At 42.7% G+C, this 22,809-nt stretch overlaps 1 protein-coding gene across 6 annotated transcripts in view; it reads left to right on the top strand.

Annotated features, from left to right (window-relative positions):
* SMARCA2 (SWI/SNF related, matrix associated, actin dependent regulator of chromatin, subfamily a, member 2) overlaps positions 1-22,809 on the top strand; it is a 604,189-nt gene that overhangs the window by 132,140 nt on the left and 449,240 nt on the right. For all 6 annotated transcript variants that reach the window (XM_033925235.1, XM_033925226.1, XM_033925254.1 and 3 more), the window contains exons 7-9: positions 677-803; positions 9,006-9,179; positions 14,942-15,115. In XM_033925235.1, the coding sequence (XP_033781126.1) occupies positions 677-803; positions 9,006-9,179; positions 14,942-15,115 (475 nt within the window). The remainder of the gene's footprint in view (positions 1-676; positions 804-9,005; positions 9,180-14,941; positions 15,116-22,809) is intronic.

A 22,809-nucleotide genomic window follows, 5' to 3' on the forward strand; every position in this document is an offset into this window, starting at 1 on the left:
TGTGCTAATTGTTGGTGCACCTTAGTAAAAGGACCCCTATGATTTTACCAGTTTATAACTGCACCACTCCTTTGATATTAAAGAAGATATATTTATTAAATAATAAGGGAAATAAAAGCTCTATGGATAATATTGAGAATGCGAGAAAGAAATATAGTAGTTGAAGTGTATTTACAAAAGACCAGGAATAGGAAAATACTTTAAAAGTGAAAAGTAAAAAAAAAATCAGAGGTAATTCAGAGAAAACAACTTTTGGATGTAAGAAAAGATATCTTTATTTGTTTCTACATATCCTACGTAAATGTATGCATTCTAGTACAAAAATATCAGACAGGCTGTAGGGTATTGACTGGTAGAACAGTGTGCTGCCAGCTTGAGTACATGCACAGAAAATGATTAATTTTAAACTTGTTTTATAAAATGTGCTTTGTGGTATCATTGTACATATCCAGTTATATAATTAGGATGTGGTTAAAGGGGATGTTTTAGTTAATTGAGTCCATCTCCAGAAAATTATTTTTTATTTAATATTCATGACATCAGTTACTGCATACTGCTTAATACAATGTAGACCTATATTTATCTCTTAGCCACTGTTGATTATATAACATGTAAACCTGAGTTATTCTCATTTCCCCTCTTACTCTTGTCTTTTTTTTCATTTCATAATTGTTAGGCTTCAAGCTCGTATTGCTCACAGAATCCAGGAGCTTGAAAATTTGCCTGGATCTTTGCCTCCAGATCTACGAACCAAAGCCACAGTAGAATTGAAGGCACTTCGACTCCTGAACTTTCAGCGGCAGGTATTCTTGTGACTAGATGAACAGTAGTTATAATTCATATATACTGCACAGTATACTTCTTTTAGAAGATTGCTTACCAAATTTTGTGACTGTGATCCTATTATTGTGGCCACAAAAAGCATGCAATACCCAGAGGTGCAGGTTAAGGATTTTTCAGTGGATAGCCTGCCCAGGTTGTGACACCAAATGTGTGTTTTGCCTCCCTGTTTGGGGACTCATAGTTTGGGAAGCTCTGTTTATCCAAGGACAAGCAGGCAGCATATTCTCACATGTGGGGTGACGTCATCCATGAAACCCGGAACGGATAGTCAAAAAGAGTACTGTCACTTAAAAAACTTTAAGACCACCCGTACTACATGTGTGCTGGTGCCTTCCCGCCCAATGACAGCTCATGAGACAATCAGTTTACAGTTTTTCGCAGAACTGAGAAGCTGTGAATTACTCTCTAAGTGAGTCAAACTAGTAGACTTTATGTGCCTTCCTGTTTAGTTTTTCTTTTCCTTTTAGTTATAACTTTGTATTTCTTCCCTTTTTCTTTCATTTGGGTTACAAATTTTTCATTTTTTCCCCAACTTTGGTTTTTAGGTCTTCAGGCTCTTTCCAGCCTGTTTTAGGATGGGAGCATCATCTTATTTTTGGTGTTTCATATGCTTGATCTCTCCAGACCATAGAGTCCTTTGACCTAGCATCGGCAGTTTTTCCATTGATGTCCAAGGATCCTAGTAGTACAAGGGGGATTTGGAAGAGGTGTGCTCAAGCTGGGGGTTTCTGTCCTGGTCCACCAGACCCCCAGGGTCTTCTCTTGGGACCTTTGATCTTATTGGTCATCAGTTGCTGTTAGCCAGACTACATTGGGTACATGATTAAGTCTGGTCTTGACTTGGCTCAAATCTTATTTGGAGACCCGTATATGTCAAGTCTTGTGGGATGGAAAATACTCCTTATTCCACCTCTTGTGGTATACTGCAGGGTTCCCTATTAATGCCAATTTTATTTAACATCTTTTTGGCCCCCTTGACCATTTTAATTCAAATCAGTTGGGATCGTGCCCTTTCTATATGTAGATGAAATCCATATTGTGTAATCTGTTGATAATCTTTGGAGGACATGACACAGGAATTGGACATAGGTCTGAACAGTATCATGTTTAACAGACTAATAACTTGGTATTAAATATGAGTAAGACTAAATTATTATTTTTGGCTAGAAATGCCTCAATTTGTTCACAACCCTCAATGGCACTGGGCAACATCAATTGCAATTACCATATTTTTCGCTCTATAAGATGCACATTATCCCCCCCCCCCCAAAGTGGGTGGAAATAAGGGTGCGGCTTAAGGAGCGAATATAAAACCCCCCCAAAAACCGTAGTTTTTTTTCATCCCAGCAATCCAGCGCGCTTTCCGCAATCCTGCTTTGCTGGACAGCTGCCTCCTGATCAGTTCCCCTGATCTCTATCGGCAGCGGCAGAATAGTGCATGAGGCAGGTGTGTGCTTTTTGCGTGCCTGCCTGGTCCCATGCTGCACTCCGAATGGCTGTTGTCAATTCTTGTGAGTCTTGCGAGAACTGACGGCAGCTATTCGGAGTGCGTTGCAGTACCAGGCAGGCACGCAAATAGCATGCGCCTGCCTCATGCACCACTCTGCTGCGGTGGGGGGGGGGGACTGGCTGGCTGGCTGCCACTACACATTAGTACCTACATGCATCGAGCAGCTGGCTCCTCTCCACTATCTAAAATCCTATGTAAGTGATGTGTGAGGTCCTTCATCTTTGCAACAGGCAGGCAAGTGACCAGGCGATCCTCACACCCACTAGCCACCTGGCTATCTATATGCCTAATGATCGAATCGCCAACTACAACAGCTATTCTAATCCTTCCTTCCTGAGCAGAAGCTCCTGGAAACACATCTTGGTGTGAGAGGATATTGCGTCTCCTGGTGGGCAGGTCCTGGCTTTAGGATTATTTCCTATTTCACCAGGGTAATGCTCTTCTTTTAGGAGACCTCCCTTCTCCAAGGCAGCACAGGGGTTGCCAGACTGGAGGTGGGACTTCTCTACAGCATCACTGTAGGTCTCCTCTATGTACTTCTCTGTCTCCATTAGCTCCTTCAAGTCTGCTACTCTAGCCTCAAGGGAACGTATTCATTCTCCGAAAGCTAGGAGCTATTTACAGCAACAACACACACATAACTTCTCGCCAACTGGGTGATAATCATACATGTGATACTCTGCAAAAGACTGGATAAGCACCCTTCTTGCTGCTGGACTACTGCCTGCATTTTATTATTGATTTGATTGATTAATTAATTAATTAATTAAACCTTATTAAACTACTAGGAATATATTAGACTAGTATAAAGAACCTTGTATTATATGCTTTGTTTAGTGTTTGTTTCTTAGAGAGCCTTAGGATTATATTGTGTGCTTATATAGTGTTTGTTTCTTAGCAGGTAATGAAATATAGTAAGAATATTTAATAAAGAGTTTTCCTGTTGTCTTAATTAGAATAATTGACTATAAATTAGACTATAAGTAAAGAATTGAGCTAGGGGTAGGCAGGAGGGAATGGAGACTAAGCCAGACCCTGCTCTGCCTGCCAGAGATTATCTCTAGAAGAAAGTTCAAGGTTAAAAACTGTAGAACTATAAAAAGCTATTTTTCTATGGAGACTAGCTAAGTAAAGTTTGCACTTTTTTTTTTTTTTTAATCTTTATTCATTTTCAAATATGATGGCCTCCTGGCCACTCAAGCAGTCAAACTAGACAACCAAATCGCCAATCTACTGACGGCATCCCTCGACTACAAGACTTTTAGAAAAGAAATAAAGACCATACTCTTCAAGAAAACTCTGAAAAAAGAAATAATACTGCAAGTCTCAAACTCCACCTCTCACTAAAGCCAACTACTCCAAACAAATAACCTTACCCATTTCTTACTCTTTTTGAAAATGACCAAGTTTTTTTTTTTTTGGTAAGTTCTTGTTGTAATACATCTTGGATAATTCTTTTGTAATCCGCCTTGAACTGCAAGGTAATGGCGGAATAGAAATCCCTAATGTAATGTAATGTAATATTACAACAAATGTATAATAGTCAAACAGAAAATCTTTAACTAATCACTTGACAATCTTACTTAAATTCCTTCAAACATATAAATATAAAAGAATCCCTACCCACCCACCCATATTAATAATAAACAATTATCAATTATTATCTTTCACATTCCCCCCCCCTATATTTATCTAATACTAAGGTGTTTAAGATGTCTGATCATTAGAATAATTAATCAGTGGCCCCCAAATCTTTTTAAACTTGTGATAATTTCCCTGTTGCATGGCAAGCACTCTCTCCATTTTATAAATATGACATACTGAATTCCACCAAAAAGTATAATTCAGTTTAGTGTAATCTTTCCAGTTTCCAGTAACATAGTAGATGACGGCAGATAAAGACCCGAATGGTCCATCCAGTCTGCCCAACCTGATTCAATTTAAATTTTTTTTTTTTTTTTCTTCTTAGCTATTTCTGGGCGAGAATCCAAAGCTTTACCCGGTACTGTGCTTGGGTTCCAACTGCCGAAATCTCTGTTAAGACTTACTCCAGCCCATCTACACCCTCCCAGCCATTTAAGCCCTCCCCTGCCCATCCTCCTCCAAACGGCCATACACAGACACAGACCGTACAAGTCTGCCCAGTAACTGGCCTAGTTCAATCTTTAATATTATTTTCTGATTCTAAATCTTCTGTGTTCATCCCACGCTTCTTTGAACTCAGTCACAGTTTTACTCTCCACCACCTCTCTCGGGAGCGCATTCCAGGCATCCACCACCCTCTCCGTAAAGTAGAATTTCCTAACATTGCCCCTGAATCTACCACCCCTCAACCTCAAATTATGTCCTCTGGTTTTACCATTTTCCTTTCTCTGGAAAAGATTTTGTTCTACGTTAATACCCTTTAAGTATTTGAACGTCTGAATCATATCTCCCCTGTCTCTCCTTTCCTCTAGGGTATACATATTCAGGGCTTCCAGTCTCTCCTCATATGTCTTCTGGTGCAAGCCTCCTATCATTTTCGTCGCCCTCCTCTGGACCGCCTCAAGTCTTCTTACGTCTTTCGCCAGATACGGTCTCCAAAACTGAACACAATACTCCAAGTGGGGCCTCACCAATGACCTGTACAGGGGCATCAACACCTTCTTTCTTCTACTGACTACGCCTCTCTTTATACAGCCCAGAATCCTTCTGGCAGCAGCCACTGCCTTGTCACACTGTTTTTTCGCCTTTAGATCTTCGGACACTATCACCCCAAGGTCCCTCTCCCCGTCCGTGCATATCAGCTTCTCTCCTCCCAGCATATACGGTTCCTTCCTATTATTAATCCCCAAATGCATTACTCTGCATTTCTTTGCATTGAATTTTAGTTGCCAGGCATTAGACCATTCCTCTAACTTTTGCAGATCCTTTTTCATATTTTCCACTCCCTCTTCGGTGTCTACTTTGTTACAAATCTTGGTATCATCTGCAAAAAGGCACACTTTTCCTTCTAACCCTTCAGCAATGTCACTTACATACATATTGAACAGGATTGGCCCCAGCACCGAACCCTGAGGGACTCCACTAGTCACCTTTCCTTCCTTCGAGCGACTTCCATTAACCAGTAATCAGTAACCAGTAATCTGCTGAATGGCAACCCCTGTCAATATTAATAGAAGTTTATTATTATTTGCAGAAATTGGGCTTTTAAATCTTATAGATGTACCAAATAATATAGTATCATATGAAAGGGCAACATGATTTTCTAACAATGAATTAATTTGGGACCAAATTAACTTCCAAAAGGCATTTATACAGGGACAGAAAAATATTTGCACTTTTAAGATCTATTCTAAACTGTCTATATAAGGAACCTACAAATAATGTCTGTTCTTTTAAGATCTAATCTGGCTATAAGGGAACCTTTTAAGATCTAAACTGTCTAAAACAATGGCCAATTAGGGACTTCTTAGACTCCTCCCTAACAAAGTGTTCAGCCGGCCGTGTGCATGCAGGAGGGGGGGGGTGAAGGGGCTGATGGCACCGATGGCAGGAGGGACCAGACATTCCTCCTGCCATTTGTGGGTCGTGCAGGGTTTTGACAGGTCTCTTGCCTGTCTTTTATTCATTTTTTTTAATGGGGCAGATATTTTGCGTGTGTAACACATGAAAAATATCTGTGCCATGGAAAAAAAATGAATAAAAAAGACAGGCAGACCTGTCGGTAACACAGTTACCGACAGTTCTGAATCAGTCGAATTTTAGGATAGTAAAACCCGATTCAAAATAGCCAAGTGAATCAATCGCTTGGCTATTTTGCATGGGGTTTTACTAATTTGCATGGATTGGATCGGATCGAATAGGAGATTGATCGGGCAGCAGTTTAGTAAATCAGGTCGGGGTCGGGGAACGATCGCAAAACCAGTAAAACTGGTTTTGCGATCGTCAGTACAGGATCGGAAGGTTTAGTGAATCTAGCCCAAAGTTTGAGCACTGTTCATAACTTTAAGGGCCTGTTTTATAAATCTCTATGGGCCTGTTTTATAAATCTCTATGTTACCGTGCTGCAGTCTCTAGTGTGGCTTTGTAAAACAGGCCCTAAATCTTCTAGACCGATACAATTAAGTTTCTACCTCTGGTAAAACACTTCACTTTTAAAATTTTGGACCCCGGTTAGATTACAAAAGTTGGATCGCTCTAAGTCTAATAGATGCTGGCATTGTAATCTGGAAGTAGGGACTTTGGATCATTTAATATTCTATTGTCCCTGTATCATGGCCTTTTGGAAATCAATTTGGTCTCAAATTAATTGTTTATTAGAGAATGTAGCATTATTATATGATACAATTCTATTTGGTACTTCAATGAGAATAAAAAGTCAAATTTCATCAAGCAATAATAAACTTAATTTATTAATTACTAGTCTTTAAGCCCGTTACATTAACGGGTGCTAGAATAGATGTGTCTGTCTGTCTGTGTTTCTTTATCTCTCTCTCCTTGGCCGCTGTCTGTATCCTTCTGTCTCCCCCTCCCCCCTGAGCAAAGCTGTCTGCCCCCAGCGCACACCTCCCCCCAAATGTCTCTCCATGGCCCTCTTTTGTCTTCCCCCCCCAGAGCAAAGCTGTCTGTCCCCAGCACACCTCCTCCAAAGCACCCCCTTTCCCTCTCCCTATCTCTCCATGGCCCCTTCTGTCTCCCCCCAGCACACCCCTCCCCCCAAAGCAGCACCCTTTCCCTCTTCCTGTCTCTCCATGGCCCCTTCTGTCTTCCCCCTCAGAGCAAAGCTGTTTGCCCCAAGCACACCCCTCCCCCTCCCTCTCCCGCTGACTCTCTCTCTCTCTCTGGCCCCCTTTCTCTGTCTGTCTTTCTGTCCTTCTCCCTGCCCCTGTGTCTTTCTTTCTTTCTGTCTCCCTCCCGCTGTCTGTCTGTCATTTTTCCCCATTTCCCTGTGCAGCAGCATTTCCATCCCACTTCCCTATACAGCAGCAAAAGCATTTCCCTCCTATCCCCTCCCTTTCCTGTGCAGAAGCAGCAGCGGTATTTCCCTTCCCCTCCAAGTCCCTGTGTAGCAGTAGCAGCATTTCCCCCCACCCCCCTTTCCCTTCTCTTCCCTTCTCTTACCCTTCCCTGCTCCGTTCGGCCCCTCCCCCTTCTTTTACTGCTGTCCTGCTCGATCTGGCCTGCTCCTGACCCTCCCACCGCCGACAAATCTCCGGGCTCCAGCCGCGTAGGCAGCACTTTAAACACGCTGCTTCGCGGCCTTCTACTGCCGATTTCCTCTCCCGTGTCTGTCTCCGATGATGTCGTCAGAGACGCGGCAGAGGAAATCGGCAGTAGAAGGGCGCGAAGCAGCATGTTTATAGTGCTGCCTACGCCGCTGGAGCCAGGAGATTTGTGGAGGGTCAACGGCCGGAGCGGGGCTGCTGTCCACCACTCAGTTGCTGCCACTGGTGCTGCCTACGCCGCTGGAGCCGGGAGGTTTGGAGAGAGCACAGTTGCGCGCCTTCAGCCCCTGCAAGCACCGTGAGGTGTGAAATAAAATACTGCCACAGAAGCATACCTCACGGCGCCAGGAACCACGAATTTTCAAGAGCGCATGCGCGCTCTAGGGTTTTATTATTAGAGATGACAGGAGTTGCCATACAACATATCACCAAGAATTGGAAAAATTATAGTAGACTTAACTATACTTTTTGGTGGAATTCGTTGTGCCATATTTACAAAATAGAAAGAACAATTGCCATACAAAAAGGAAATTATAATAATTTTATAAAGATATGGGGCCATTGACAACTTATTGCAATGATTAGACGCCATTTTCCATTGAAAGTACATTTATAATATGGGGAAGGGAGGGTGGTATAAAGTTCTATTTAAGGTTTAATCATTAGATAAGAATGTAATATTTATACAAAATTTATGTTTAAATATTTGTGGAAAGGGTGGGTGGGGAGGGACTAAATTACATGTATTTAAGATAATAACTGAAAGAAATTCAAGTGATGTGTATAAGTACAATTGATATAAGATGAAAAATGAATAAAGACTTTGGAAATAAAATAAAATTAATGGAAAGGGTTTTAATCTATACTCTTAACTAGTTCTAAAATTTGCCTTTTTATATTTTAATGAAGACTAAGCCAGATCCTGCTTTGCCTGCTAGAAACTATCTCTAGCAGAAAATGTAAGCTTTAAAAACTAGAACTATAAAAGGGTATAATTCTATGGAGACTAGCTAAGTAAAGTTTGTTTTTTTAAGATCTAAACTGTCTATATTAGAGAACTTTTTAAGATCTAAACTGTCTAAATAAGGGAACCTACAATTTAGCTTTTCTCTCCAAACTTATCAAACGTCAGAGCAAAATAATTTATACTTACTCAGAAATATGCCTTCTCCTCCTCTCAGAAAGATGTGTCCTCTTTTCTCTCATCTCAGAAAGAATCTGTCTAGGGGTAGTTTTAGAGGTCGTTGGGAGGGGTGAGGAGAGGAGGGTATGGTGTTATCAAGAAATTACCACCCTATGTGCAGGCCTAATAAGCTTGTGCACAAATTCAGTCCTGGTTAGTTCCTATGTTAGACAAATATACCTTAAAATAGATCTCTGTGGAAAGTTTGACGTGTTTTGCCTTTGTAATAACTTTCAAAGTCATTCTTTTGTTTTTTTGCTAGCTAAGACAAGAAGTGGTGGCCTGTATGAGACGTGATACAACCCTGGAAACTGCGCTGAACTCTAAAGCTTACAAACGCAGCAAGCGTCAAACTCTTCGTGAGGCCCGCATGACAGAAAAATTGGAAAAGCAGCAAAAGATTGAGCAGGAAAGGAAGCGTAGGCAGAAGCACCAGGTATTTTAATTTCTTGTTTTTTTTAATGTAAAATCTGTTTTTAAGAACATAAGAACATAAGAAGCGCCATCTCCGGATCAGACCTTCGGTCCATCAAGTCCGGCGATCCGCACACGCGGAGGCCCTGCTAGGTATTCACCTGGCTTATTTTATAGCCAACCATATCTTTATATGCCTATCTCAAGGAGATATGCATCTAGTTTGCTTTTGAAACCTAGGACTGTCGATTCCGCAATAATCTCCCCTGGGAGAGTATTCCAGATGTCAACCACTCTCTGTGTGAAGCAGAACTTCCTGACATTAGTCCTGAACTTGCCCCCCCTTAGCTTCATTTCATGTCCTCTTGTCCGTGTCAAATTGGACATTGTAAATAATCTTCTCTGCTCTATTTTGTCAATTCCTTTCAGTATTTTGAAGGTCTCGATCATATCCCCACGCAGTCTCCTTTTCTCAAGGGAGAACAATCCCAGTGTTTTTTTAATGAAAAACTGTTAAACAACAATACAAAAATACAGGAATTACATTCTCAACAAATATCAGAAGAGCCAGCCCCCCTCCCCCACCCTATTAGAACTCATATTACAAAAGGCAAGAAAGGGGTATTGGAGATAAAAGCCTATACCAAAATAAAAATAGTAAACAAAGAAGTCTTCTAAACGTCATCCCCGACATCCATCCTCCCAAACCTTCCCACAGATAACAAACATAGAATCCAGGAAACACAACCTAGAAAAGAAGAAAGGAATTATAAAAGATACAGAAAATATTTTATGGGGAACCCCAGTACATAAGAAGAAACTGAAAGATTAAGCGATCCAGAGTAGAGAATGACACGGTGGCGGTTTACCCGCGGCTACTGCGTTTAGCCGCGGGTAACCCGCCAAAAACGGGGAATGAAAATTAGCAGCCTCTGCTGGGACGGGGACAAGGTGCGTGCGAGCGGTCCTGCGGGGGGGGGGGGGGGTGAATCGGACGTCGAGGGGGGGGAACTATGTAAAAAAAAATTTGTACAACGCGCTCACGCGTATAACACACAAGGTTATGCGCAGTTTATAAAAACCACGTAAAACATGCGCGTTATATGTGAGAAAATACGGTAATAAGCGAGATGGGCCTAAAAGAACCCGGATAAAGAGGATCCCGCCCTGGCTTCGGCAAAACCATAATCCGGGCGTTCCGCAGGCTCCCTGGCAGAACTTGACTCTATACATTGATTAAACCAGCGGCAAAATATCACAACGGAGGATCTTATAAAACTCTGCCCAAAAACCATCAGGACCCGACTCTGCCCGAAAACCATCTGGACTTGGAGTTTTCAGCCATGCACTTTGAGTGATAGCCCTATCCACCTCCTCTTCAGAAATAGGGGTATTGAGGCGACACAACTCCGGACCAGACAAACGGGATAAATCTGTCATCTCCAAATACATAGAACTGGCCAAACCATATTCCTCTTGAGTAGCAAACAGCTGTTGGGGAGTGTATGGTGCAGGGCTTAGAGCTACAGCCTCAGCACCCTGAGACTATGGTTTCAAATCCCTCACTATTCCTTGTGACCCTGTGCAAGTCACTTAATCCCCTCATTTCCCCAGGTACACGAGATAGAGTTTGAGCCCACCGAGACAGATAGGGAAATATGATAAAAGTACCTGAATGTAAACCACTTAGGATATAAGTGGTATATACTGTAAGTAATAAAATAAATAAATAAACGGTACAGATATGTTGACTGTCTGTATATTCCTGACCTTGAGAATTGCACAGATGCAGAACAGGTTTACAGCCCTCCGCCACTGCTACGAGGTGGGCCAACAACTTGCCACCCTTATTTCCATGTCTATAAAATTAATATTTATAATAATAATAATAACTTTATTCTTGTATACCGCATTACCATGGAAGTTCTATGCGGTTAACAGATGAAGAGACTGTACATTTACAGCAAAGTTACATTTTCAGTAATGTTACATTTACATTTTAGACGATACATTTACGGTGAAGTTATTTTTTGCAGCTAGGTTACATATACAAAGTAGTTACATTTGCTGTAAGTTACGTACAGCAGTGTTACAAGTAGCAGTGTTACATACGGCGGTGATGAGTCTGGGGGTGAGTTGAGGTCAGAGGAGGAGGCAAGGAAGAGGGTGGATAAATCAGAGGAATTTGTCAAAAATTCCTCTGATTGACTTCCTGAATGTTTGATAGGGGGGGGAATTGGAGATGAGAGTTGAGAGGCATTTGTTCCATTTGCCCGCTTGGAATGCTAGGGATCTGTCAAGGAATTTCTTGTAGAGGCAGCCCTTCAGGGAGGGAAAGGAAAACAGGTAGGTGTTTCGAGTACGAGAGGGGCCAGCAATTTCAAGGTGCTCAGATAGTTAAATTGGTGAAGAGCCTGCTAAGGTTTTGAAGCAGAGGCAAGCGAATTTAAAGATGATTCTTGCCTCCACCGGCAGCCAGTGGAGTTTAGTGTAATAGGGGCTAACGTGGTCATATTTTTTGAGGCCGAAGATGAGGCAGACAGCAGCATTTTGAACTATTCTTAAACGTTTGATGGTGTTTTTATAGGCTCCCAGGTATATGATATTACAATAGTCCAGTATGCTTAAGATTAATGATTGGACCAGTAGACGGAAGGAGAGGTGGTCGAAGTGGCGTTTGATGGTGCGAAGTTTCCAGAGGGAGCAGAAGCATTTTTTGACCTGGGCACTGGTATGATCTTCGAAGGTCAAGCATCTATCTAGGATGACTCCAAGTATTTTTATGGTGGGGTTGATAGGATAGTCTAGGCCGTTCAGTTTCAGGGAAGTGTTTGTTAGTTTATGGGTAGGGCTTGCCAGGAATATTTTGGTTTTTTCGGTGTTCAATTTTAATTTTAATTGTGAGGTCCATAGTTCTAACTTGGTGAGGACAGAAGAGTTAAGTTGTTCCGTCTGTTGTGTGAATGAAGTTAGGAAATGATAATGGTGATGTCATCAGCGTATTTGAATGATTTTAGGTTTAAGTCGGCTAGTGTCCGTGCCAGAGGGGCCAAGTAAATGTTGAAAAGGGAGGGGGATAGGGGGGAGCCTTGTGGGACTCTGCAGGAATTACGCCAGTGATGGGAGAAAGTTCCATTGCTGTGGACCTGGTAAGTACGGTTAGTTAGGAAGCTTGAGAACCAGTTTAGTACTTGGCCAGTAATGCCAATGGAGTCAAGGCAGCAGAGCATGATATCATGGTCGACTAGATCGAAAGCGCTGCTTAGGTCGAATTAGAGTACTAGGGCGCTTTTGCCCAGTGAGAACAGATGGAGGAGGTAATTGGTTAGAGCAGCTAAGACCGTTTCTGTGCTGTGGTTTGAGCGGAAGCCGGATTGGGAATCGTGAAGAATGTTGAACTTTTCTAGGTAGTTCATGAGGTCATAGTTAATAAGGCCTTCCATGAGTTTTTGGAAGAGTGGTATGTTGGCGATGGGTCTATAGTTGGCGCCGGAGGAGATTTTTGCGCTCTTTGTTGGAGCAAATTATTAAGGGTCAGTTTGGTAAGCAAGTTATCTTTATCAGTGGTGAGGTGTGTAAAGCCAAATTTCTTCCTCTGCCATTGAAGAAGACATTCCAAACCATATAATTCTCTATCCCTTGCTTTCTTTTTATGGCCTCTCAAAACCATCTTAACTTCTTCCTAAAACAAAGTTGGGTCTGCCTGATGTCCAGCATTATCAGAGGCATAATTTTTCTAGCATTTCAAAAGATACTCAGGAAATCCAGGATCGGTATAAAATTCCAATGGGAATCACCAGACAGGATCCCTGGAGTCTTGTGCAGGTCTATCCCAAAATTCATAAACAACCCCGGAAGGAAAAAACAAACTTCTTGGGAGACCTATGTGCATACTGTTCCTCCCGGGAACATACTGAATGGCCGACTGCTTAGCCCTTCAAGATATGACCTTGGCGCCAACACAATTGCTGTTTTATATAATTATTTAAGTTTAATGAATAATAAAGCAAAGGCAGCATACAGGAAATGCATCATAAGAATATACAGCAATTGTGTAAGCAAAGGAGACAAGAAGATGCTAGCAATCGTGGCAGTTCTCAGTTTGCTCTTCCCATTTCCTCATTAGCTAGCTTTTTTATACCTTTACATGAAATATTACTTTAGCTATTCTGATTGGTTGTTATACAAATAACTTTGAATTATAACAAGGCTACTTGGTGGCTTCTCTATTTCCCATGACAGTGTATTCTCAGTACTAAGGGCAAGATGCCTTGAGCATGTGCCCTCTCCCTCCTTTATTGACCTGTCCTTCTTCTGTTTCAGCTTGATTGTAGTTGTTAGCAGTTTCAAAGTGCAATACATGTCATGTTGACCTGTTATTGTGGCTTTGCTTGTAACCCATGTACTTCATGGAAATTCTCTTAATGGATTGCTGGTAATTATCAACATCAGCAAATACTGTCAGCCTCAGCATCTGGGTCAAAGATGAAGTCTCTTTTTTTGGCAGAAGTGTTCTTTTGTGCAGAATCCATTTTCAAGTTTGGCCTGTTGTATTGCAGTTCTTATACAGTCAGCACTGTTTTTGTTAACTTAGATGTCTGGGGGTCTCCTCTCTCAATACGCTGGCATCTTAGACCCTAATTTTGCTTTAAAACCTGGGTCGATCCCATGGTTCTGCATTTGTTTAAGTCTGCTGCCTTGCTGGATCTTATTTCTGAGACTATGCATGAGTTTAATTTAGACACTTGGTCATATCCTTCTACCTCTTCTCCCTCATGTGTGGAGTGACAGTTCAGTCCTTGGCATTTCCCTAGCATCCAAATATTAACATTTTGATCTTGGAGCAGTGGGATTCTCCAGAGAGGTCTCTCAAAGTAGTGAGAGCTATGTCTAGACTGTATCTTTAATTCTTTCTCTCAGATGACCCGTAACTTTTCACTTCCTGAGAGAAAGAATTAAAGACTGGAGCTACATTCAGCGCTAGCAGGTTCTCTGAAGAAGCCATCCTGGCGAAACGCATTAGAACCTTGCCGGTTTATGCTGTATGAACACTCAAGTTAAGTTTCACCTTATTGCACTCATCATATAATTTAAACTACAAAAAAAAGGAAGAAACTTTCTACACATTGGTGTCACTATGATATATCTTTTAACTACCTTTCTACCTTAAGAAGTTGATGCAGTGATAGACTCTGAAAATCTCTTTTAGGGGTTTGTCCCCTGTTTTGAGAATTTCTGTTCCATTCGTGGAATCTGAGCACTGTCTAGGTTTAAAGGCAATTAAATAAGATTCACTGTCCCTTGTTTTGTTTTATTCCTTTTGGGACATTGCTTTTGTACTTTTACCCAGTTGTTATATTGGGAATCTTTAAACATAATACAACATAAAGTATCCCCCCCCTGGCTTGGACATGTATGTTCAACAAGAAAAAAACAATATTCATTCCTTACAATATTTTGTTAATGGCTCCCAAACATCCTGATATTTCTTAAAATTCCCCTGTTGTATAGCTATTACCCGCTCCATTTTAAAGATATGACATAAAGAATTCCACCAAAAACTGTAATTGTAACTAATAAAATTGATTGTTCTATTCTACCCAAATTATGTATTTATTGCAGAAATGATGAATAATGATGGTTTATGTCTTGCATTTTCAGTGTGCAAAAATCATAACTATTTGCTTTTCCCAACAGGTTAGCATCATAAAATTCTGATTGATTGAAAAATCACTTTTAGAAATTTGATGGGGATTTTTAACTTTACTGTTAACTTATTTTTAGGAATATCTCAATAGCATCTTGCAACATGCTAAAGACTTCAAGGAATACCATCGCTCTGTTACTGGGAAAATTCAGAAACTTTCCAAAGCTGTGGCCACCTGGCATGCCAACACCGAACGTGAGCAGAAAAAAGAAACTGAGCGAATTGAAAAGGAAAGGATGAGAAGACTGATGGTAAGAGTGTCTGGTGAATAGTAGATTCATCTAGTTATTTTCTCCAGTTAGTGTACATGAACAATATGCTAGTATTTTCTGTACTATTCAAAACATATTTTACTATGCCAACTATGCTGCATACCTAAGTAGGCGTGTTTAGCGGTAGAGTTGGTTCTAGGTGTTACAAAGTGCTGCTATGTGTGATTCTACAATGAACCTAGACACCAGAAATGTAGGCCTTTAAAACCCTTGCCTACATTATCAGCACCTAAGTTTGTCATTAGACGCCAGTAGCCATGATTCTTTGTGGCGCCTGAAGGTGAATGACACACGGCAGACACCATTTTTCTAGGTGCTTGCCGTTTCAGGTGCCACTTATAGAATCAGCCCCTTAGTGCTTTCTATTTAAGAGGTGGTCCCACACTAACTGTAAAAATGCTGATTAGTGTGCACTTCAGTATTGTTTTGAATTTAGAACAAGTTTTCCCAGAAGCTCACACAGTTGTAGTGAACAACTTAATAGAATTATTTCCACAGTTTCAGATGGGAAACTTCCTTCCTGGGGGAAGATTACAATTGACAAGGGTTTAGCATGCCAGCAATATCTGTGCTAGCTGTTTCCATAGCTGATTAACTAATAAGGCATAGCTGACTCTCTCGCTGGCTGGCTTCTACAGCATTAGCAATACTAAAGGTACCTGATGGAACATCATTTATCCCAGGACAAGCAGGCAGAATATTCTCACATGTGGGTGACGTCATCCACAGAGCCCGGATGCAGACAGCCTCGCAAGCAGACTTGCTTGTAAAACGTTTAGAAAGTTCACGACTGCCGCATGCGCGAGTGCCTTCCCACCCAAAGTAGGGCGCGCGTTTCCTCAGCGTCTCCTCAGTTCTCGGTTTTCCGCGGAGCCGAGAAGTCCTCTATTCGACACTCTGCACTAGACTCAGTTCTACTTCATGCCTTCTTTCACTGTGGCTCGTGTATTTTTTCTTACAGGGTCACTGTTTTTTGCACATTTTCATTTCTTTAAAAAAAAAAAAAAAAAATTTCAGTTTTGTTTCTTTTTTTCTTCGAGTCACAGCGGGGGCCTAAGGGCTTCAATTTTGCCATGGCTATTTTCCAGTCTATGTCCCGGCCGGTCACAGGCTTTAAGAAGTGTAGTCGCTGCCAGCGCACAATATCCCTCACTAATCCATATAGGTGGTCAGTGTTTAGGACAGGGGTGTCAAAGTCCCTCCTCGAGGGCCGTAATCCAGTCGGGTTTTCAGGATTTCCCCAATGAATATGCATTGAAAACAGTGCATGCACATAGATCTCATGCATATTCATTGGGGAAATCCTGAAAACCCGACTGGATTCCGGCCCTCGAGGACCGACTTTGACACCTGTGGTTTAGGACCTGACCATCGTCCGGAGTCGTGTGCCTGCTGTGCTACCCTTCAATCTCGAGCCATTAAATCTCATCGAGTTCAGGTAGAAAAGATATTTGGCGGTATGGATAGACCTTACCCCAACTCTAATTCCGGTCTCGACCTCAACCCCAAATCCGGTCAAGTCTTCTATGGAGTTCCTGTCTGCTACCTCGACGTTAATTAAACCTTCCTCTTTTGGAAAGTCTTCATTCTCGGGCAAATCTGCTAAGTCTTCTCCTGAGGAGCCGCTATCTTCACTGTCTCCCTCAGGTAAGGTAGCTAAGCAAACTTCTCTGGGCATGCCACCCTTAGAATCGATTGTCCTGCTGCTGCCCAAGAAGCATGTCTACAAATCAAGGCATCATTCTTCCTCATCTTCCTCAGATGCTATAGCCACACCAATTGTACCAGATTCTCTGGCCTCGGTGCCAGGTTTGCAGAATATGATCCAGACTATTCTGCATCAGGAGTTTAGTAATATGCTTGCCAAATTCACTACTGCCTTGACTCTGCTTCCTTCAGTCCAGCCTGAGCACTCGGCAGTATCACAAGGAGTCGAGTCGTTGACAGTGCCTCGAGCTCAACCTAGTCAGTCTATACAAGGAGTTGAGTCCTTAAGAGTGCCTCGAACTGAATCTACACACTCTGTGCAAGGAGTCAAGTTCTTATGAGTGTTTTGACTGGAGTCTATACACATTATACATGGAGCTGAGTCCTTACGAGTGCTTCGAGATACCTCAACAGAAGGAGCAGAGTCCTTTTTGGTGTCTCAATGTCGATCTCCAACTTCCAGCCCTCCTTCCTCACATAAGGCAGTGCCCTTTTCGAGGCATAGGGCGAGGACTCCTCGACATTCATCTTTCAAGCTGGATCTGACTCAATCACAGGACTGTGATTTGAGGCACAGTTCTCCGCATCAGATGTCGAGGTACCCATTGAGGTCCTGATCGTCTTCTCAAGACCGGATTCAGTTATCCAGGCATAAAGACTCTTCGAGGTCTCCGACTCTTCAGTCGAGAAGACCTCCTGCAGAGCTTTACCAAATTGTTTTACTTCGAGATAATCTATCCATTCTCTCAGTGAGTCATCTTTACCTATAGATTCAGATCTCAGGTACCAGTACTCCAGAGAAGCTTCACCTTCATTCTGTGCTATGAAAGGAACCTCAAGGTCGCCTTCTCCTCGAGGTATCCTTTTCCAAGTTTCTCTGCCAAATGAGTAAGGATCTGAACATCACATTGGATTCTGACTCCAAATACTCCATGGAGTATTTTGAAAAAATGGGTATGCTTCATCCTCCTAGGGAGTCTCTAAAATTACCCATGAACCGTCTTCTTTCTCAGACCTTCAAACAAAATCTTAAGACACCATATTCCATTCCCGCTGTGCCAGCGAAGTTGGAATCTCGCTAAAAGATGATCCACTGTAAGGGCTTTGAAAAGTCTCAATTATCTCATCAGTCCCTTCTCGTGGAGTCCTCTTTAAAAAGAACCAATCCTGCCAAAGTTTATGCCACTGTCCCGCCTGGAAGAGAGGGCAGGACAATGGACAAGTTTGGCGTCGCCTGTATCAAAATTCAGTTATGGCAACCAGAGTTTTGAATTACAACTTTGTCTTCACTACTTATCTCAAGCATTTGGTCAACACCATGCCTGATTTTGTCAAATATATTCCACATCATCGATTTCCAGAGTTTCAACAGCTGTGCAACACTGGCTCAACTTCGCATGCATCTTGTTCAGTCTTCATATGATGCATTTGAACTTTCCTCAGGGGCCACTACATTCTCAGTGGCAATGCGCCGGCTTGCCTGGCTTCGCACTGTAGACATGGACCTGAACCTTCAAGATCATCTGGACAACATTCCTTGTCAAGGTGCTGAGTTGTTCAATGACTCTATCGAGGCAGCTACCAAATGTTTGAACATGAGAAATCGTTTGCTTCTATCATCAGACTAAAGCCTAAGCCTTCTACCTCTAAGGGTTCCAGGCCTATTCCATCCTACCAGAGGCGTGTTCCTTAGAGGACGGCTCCTTATTTAAGAGCGCTTCCTAAGAAACAACAGCAGCAACAGCAAAGGCAGCAAAAATCTCAGACTCCTGCTGCACTCAGTCTTTTTAGCCATCTAATAAAGAGCATAACCTCCATTGTTCTGCCCCTGTCCTCTCCTCTTCCCAAAGGGGTCTGTCTCCATCTCCATTACCATCGATGGGAACTCATTACATCCAATCACTGGGTCTTCTCTATCATTAGAGAAGGGTACTCTCTTCATTTCATCCAGGTCCCTCCAGATCTTCCTCCAAGAGAGTATCCTTCCAATCCTTCCCAGACCGCCCTTCTTCTTCAGGAAGCTCAAGCTCTGCTCTGGCTCCGTGCCATCGAGAAAATTCCTCTAGAACAGCAGAGCAGGGGGTTTTACTCCCGTTACTTCCTAGTTCCAAAGAAGACAGGCGATCTGTGACCTATTTTGGACCTCAGAGCACTCAACAAATTTTTTGTCAGAGAGGAATTTTGAATGTTGTCTCTGGCATCTCTGTATCCCCTTTTAGATCAGAATGATTGGTTATGTTCTCTAGATCTCAAAGAGGCTTACATTCACATTCACATTCATCCAGCCTCTCGCAAGTTCCTCAGATTTTGGGTGGGAAATCTGCATTTTCAGTACAGAGTGCTACCCTTCGGCCTGGCATCATATCTTTAAGACTGTTCACCAAGTGCCTTGTTGTGGTGGCAGCAACTCTGTGCAACCATGGTCTTCAGGTATTCCCGTACCTAGACGATTGGCTCATCAAAGAATCAACATCTCAGGGGGTTATTGTAGTGACCGAACAAACTATGTGGTTCTTCCAGAGTTTGGACTTCGAAATCAACTTTCCCAAATCCCAGCTACAGCCCTCTCAGACTTTACAGTTCATCGGAGCTGTGCTGGTCACTGTGCAACTCAGAGCATTCCTTCCTCAACAACGTCAGGATGCTCTCATTCGACTCTGCCAACAAGTGTCTTCCCTATCTTCGATTTCAGCAAGACACATGATGGTTCTCGGTCACATGGCTTCTTCCGTTCACATGACTCCTTTTGCCAGACTTCATCTCAGAATTCCTCAGTGGACCCTGGCATCTCAGTGGGCGCAGGCTTTCGACCCACTCTCTCAGCACACTACAGTGACTCCTTCATTGAGACAGTCTCTCCACTGGTGAATGCTCTCTTCCAATCTCTCCAGAGGTTTACTGTTTCAAACGCCACCTCATCAGAAGGTCCTCACCACAGATTCCTCGACCTACGCTTGGGGGGATCATCTCGATGGTCTCCGTACTCAAGGCCATTGGTCCCGCACGGATCGCCAGTGTCACATCAATCTGTTGGAACTCAGATCTATCTTCAATGCTCTCAAAGCTTTTCAACATCTTCTTCACGGTCAAATAGTCCTCATTTGTACAGACAACCAAGTTGCCATGTACTACATCCACAAGCAGGGAGGTACCGGATCCCTCCCTCTTTGTCGGGAAGCTCAGAAGGTGTGAAACTGGGCAATCCATCATAACACCTTTCTGAAAGCAGTCTATATTCAGTGCGCAAAAAACTGTCTGGCGGACAAATTGAGTCGTCTTCTGCAACTCAACTCCTTGCCTCTTCATCACATTTTTTTCTCAGTGGGGGACTCCGCAGATAGATTTCTTTGTGTCTCCACACAACAACAAACTGCCTCAGTTCTGCTCCAGGATGTACTCTCCTCACTGCCTCGAGGCAGATGCTTTTCTTCTGGAATGGACGAATCAGTTTCTCTATGCATTTCCTCCATTTCCTCTCATTCTCAAAACACTCGTCGAATTCAAACACGAACATGCCACCATGATTCTGATAGCTCCTCGGTGGCCCAGACAACCGTGGTTCTCCCTTCTCCTTCAACTCAGCAGCAGGGAGCCACTACTTCTACCAGTTTTTCCATCTCTGCTTACACAGAGTCAGGGATCTCTGCTTCATCCCAACCTGCAGTCTCAATACCTAACAGCATGGTATCTCTCAACCTAACTACCACTTTACAGTTTTCTTAATATGTAAAGGACATTCTAGAAGCTTCCAGAATGCCTACCACTAGACAATGTTAAAACCAGAAATGGACTAGATTTTCTGCTTAGTGCACCTTTCATCACAAGGAGCCTCAATCTACCTCCTTGTCTTCAGTTTTGGATTACCTGTTGCATTTATCTCAATCAAGCCTCAAAGTGCAATTGCTGCTTTTCATAAGCCTATCTAAGGGAAACCCCTTTCTGCTCATCCTGTGGTTTCCAGATTTATGAAAGGACTTTTCAGTGTCAAACCGCCTCCAGTGGTTTGGGATCTCAATGTCCTTACTCAATTGATGAAGCCTCCTTTTGAACCAATGGATATGGCTCATCTGAAATATCTCACTTGGAAAGTTGTGTTTCTCATTGCCCTCACATCTGCTCGAAGAGTCAGTGAGCTGCATGCTTTAGTTGCAGATCCACCTTTCACAGTTTTCCATCATGACAAGGTGGTCCTCCGTACTCATTCTAAATTCTTACCTAAAGTGGTTTCAGAATTTCATCTCAATCAATTGTACTTCCAGTGTTTTTTCCAAGGCCTCATTCTCATCCTGGAGAAACAGGTCTTCATACCCTGGACTGTAAACATGCTTTGGCCTTCTACTTAGAACGCACCAAACTACACAGATCTGCTCCTCAACTTTTTGTCTCCTTCAATCCGAAGAAGTTTGGACAACCAATTTCTAAGCAAATCATCTCCAACTGGATGGCTGCTTGTATCTCTTTCTGCTGTGCTCAGGCTGAACTGCATCTACAGAGTCGAGTCGCAGCCCACAAAGTCAGAGCCATGACGGCTTCAGTGGCTTTCCTCAGATCCACTCCTATTGAGGAAATTTACAAAGCTGCCACTTGGTTCTTGGTTCATACCTTCACCTCTCATTATTGTCTGGATGTTTTCTCCAGACGTGATGGCCATTTTGGCCAGGCAGTATTACAAAAGTTCTTCTTCTGAATTGACAACACTCCCACCATCCCATTCTGGTTAGCTTGGAGGTCACCCACCTGTGAGAATAGGCTGCCTGCTTGTCCTGAGATAAAGCACAGTTAGTTACCGTAACAGGTGTTATCCAGGCAAGCACCTCCTCTGGTTGGCTTCTCTGCTATTTATCTGAACTGAGGAGGCGCACGCCCTTGTGCGGGCATGAAGGCACTCGCGCATGTGCGGTCAGCAGTCGCAAACTTTCTAAGTTCTGCAAGCAAATCAGCTTGTGAAGCTTTCCGCATCGTGGCTCTGTGGATGACGTCGCCCACATGTTGAATAGCTGCCTGCTGTCCCTGTGCTTTTCTTACCTTTGTTGTCTGGTGATTTCATGAGCCTCTGGTTCCTTCTGACTGTGCATCCAATATTTCTTTCTTTCTGCCTCCTACATGCTTCCTCTCCTCCAGACCTCATTCTCTACCCCAACCAACATCTCTCTCTCTCTTTCCCTTCATGAGTCCAAATTTTCTTCCTGTCTCCTCCGCCCCATTGGCAACAAGTCTCCTTCTCTCTCTCTCAATGTCCATCTGTCTTGAGAGATCCAGGCATCTCGCCCACCCCCTCTACTGCCACATCCAACATTTCTCCCTCTCATCCCCCAGATCATGTGCAGCATTTTTCACCACTGCCCACCAGCCCTATGCCCATTTCTATTTCTATCACCCCTCTCCATCACTATGTCCAACATTCCTCCCCCTTGCATCCCCTTCAATCTGTCCCTCTCTATCACCATATCCAACATTTCTCCCTCTCATCCTTCTATTCCCAATGCATCTCTACCTCACTCCTTTCTCTATGCCCAATTTTCTTTTCTTCCTTTCCCCCTTTGCACCATTTCTCACTTCACACACTCATGCCCAACAATTCTTCTAGGGTACGCGTACCGCATGTTGAGAAACACTGGGTTAATAGACATGTGGAAAAGGATGAGTTGGTGTCCTGAAGGCCTGGAAATGAAAGTAAAAAAAAATTTGAAAAACTTGACTAAAACATGAAGAATTACAAAAAAACCCAAACCAAACCAAGTAATGAGAAAAATTGAAGAAAAAATGAAGGCCCCAAAAACTAAACTAAACTAAACCTTAAGTTTATATACCACATCCTCTCCACGGAAGTGGAGCTTGGCACGGTTTACAAGAACTTAAAATATAAGAAGAGAAAGGAAAAGATTTACATGAGCTTATATATAGAATGGAAGAGTAAGGGGGAAAATAGAATTACATGTTAGAGAAGAGCCAAGTTTTCAGTTGCT

This window comes from Geotrypetes seraphini, chromosome 1 (genome assembly GCF_902459505.1).
Source record: "Geotrypetes seraphini chromosome 1, aGeoSer1.1, whole genome shotgun sequence".
NCBI lineage: Eukaryota > Metazoa > Chordata > Amphibia > Gymnophiona > Dermophiidae > Geotrypetes > Geotrypetes seraphini.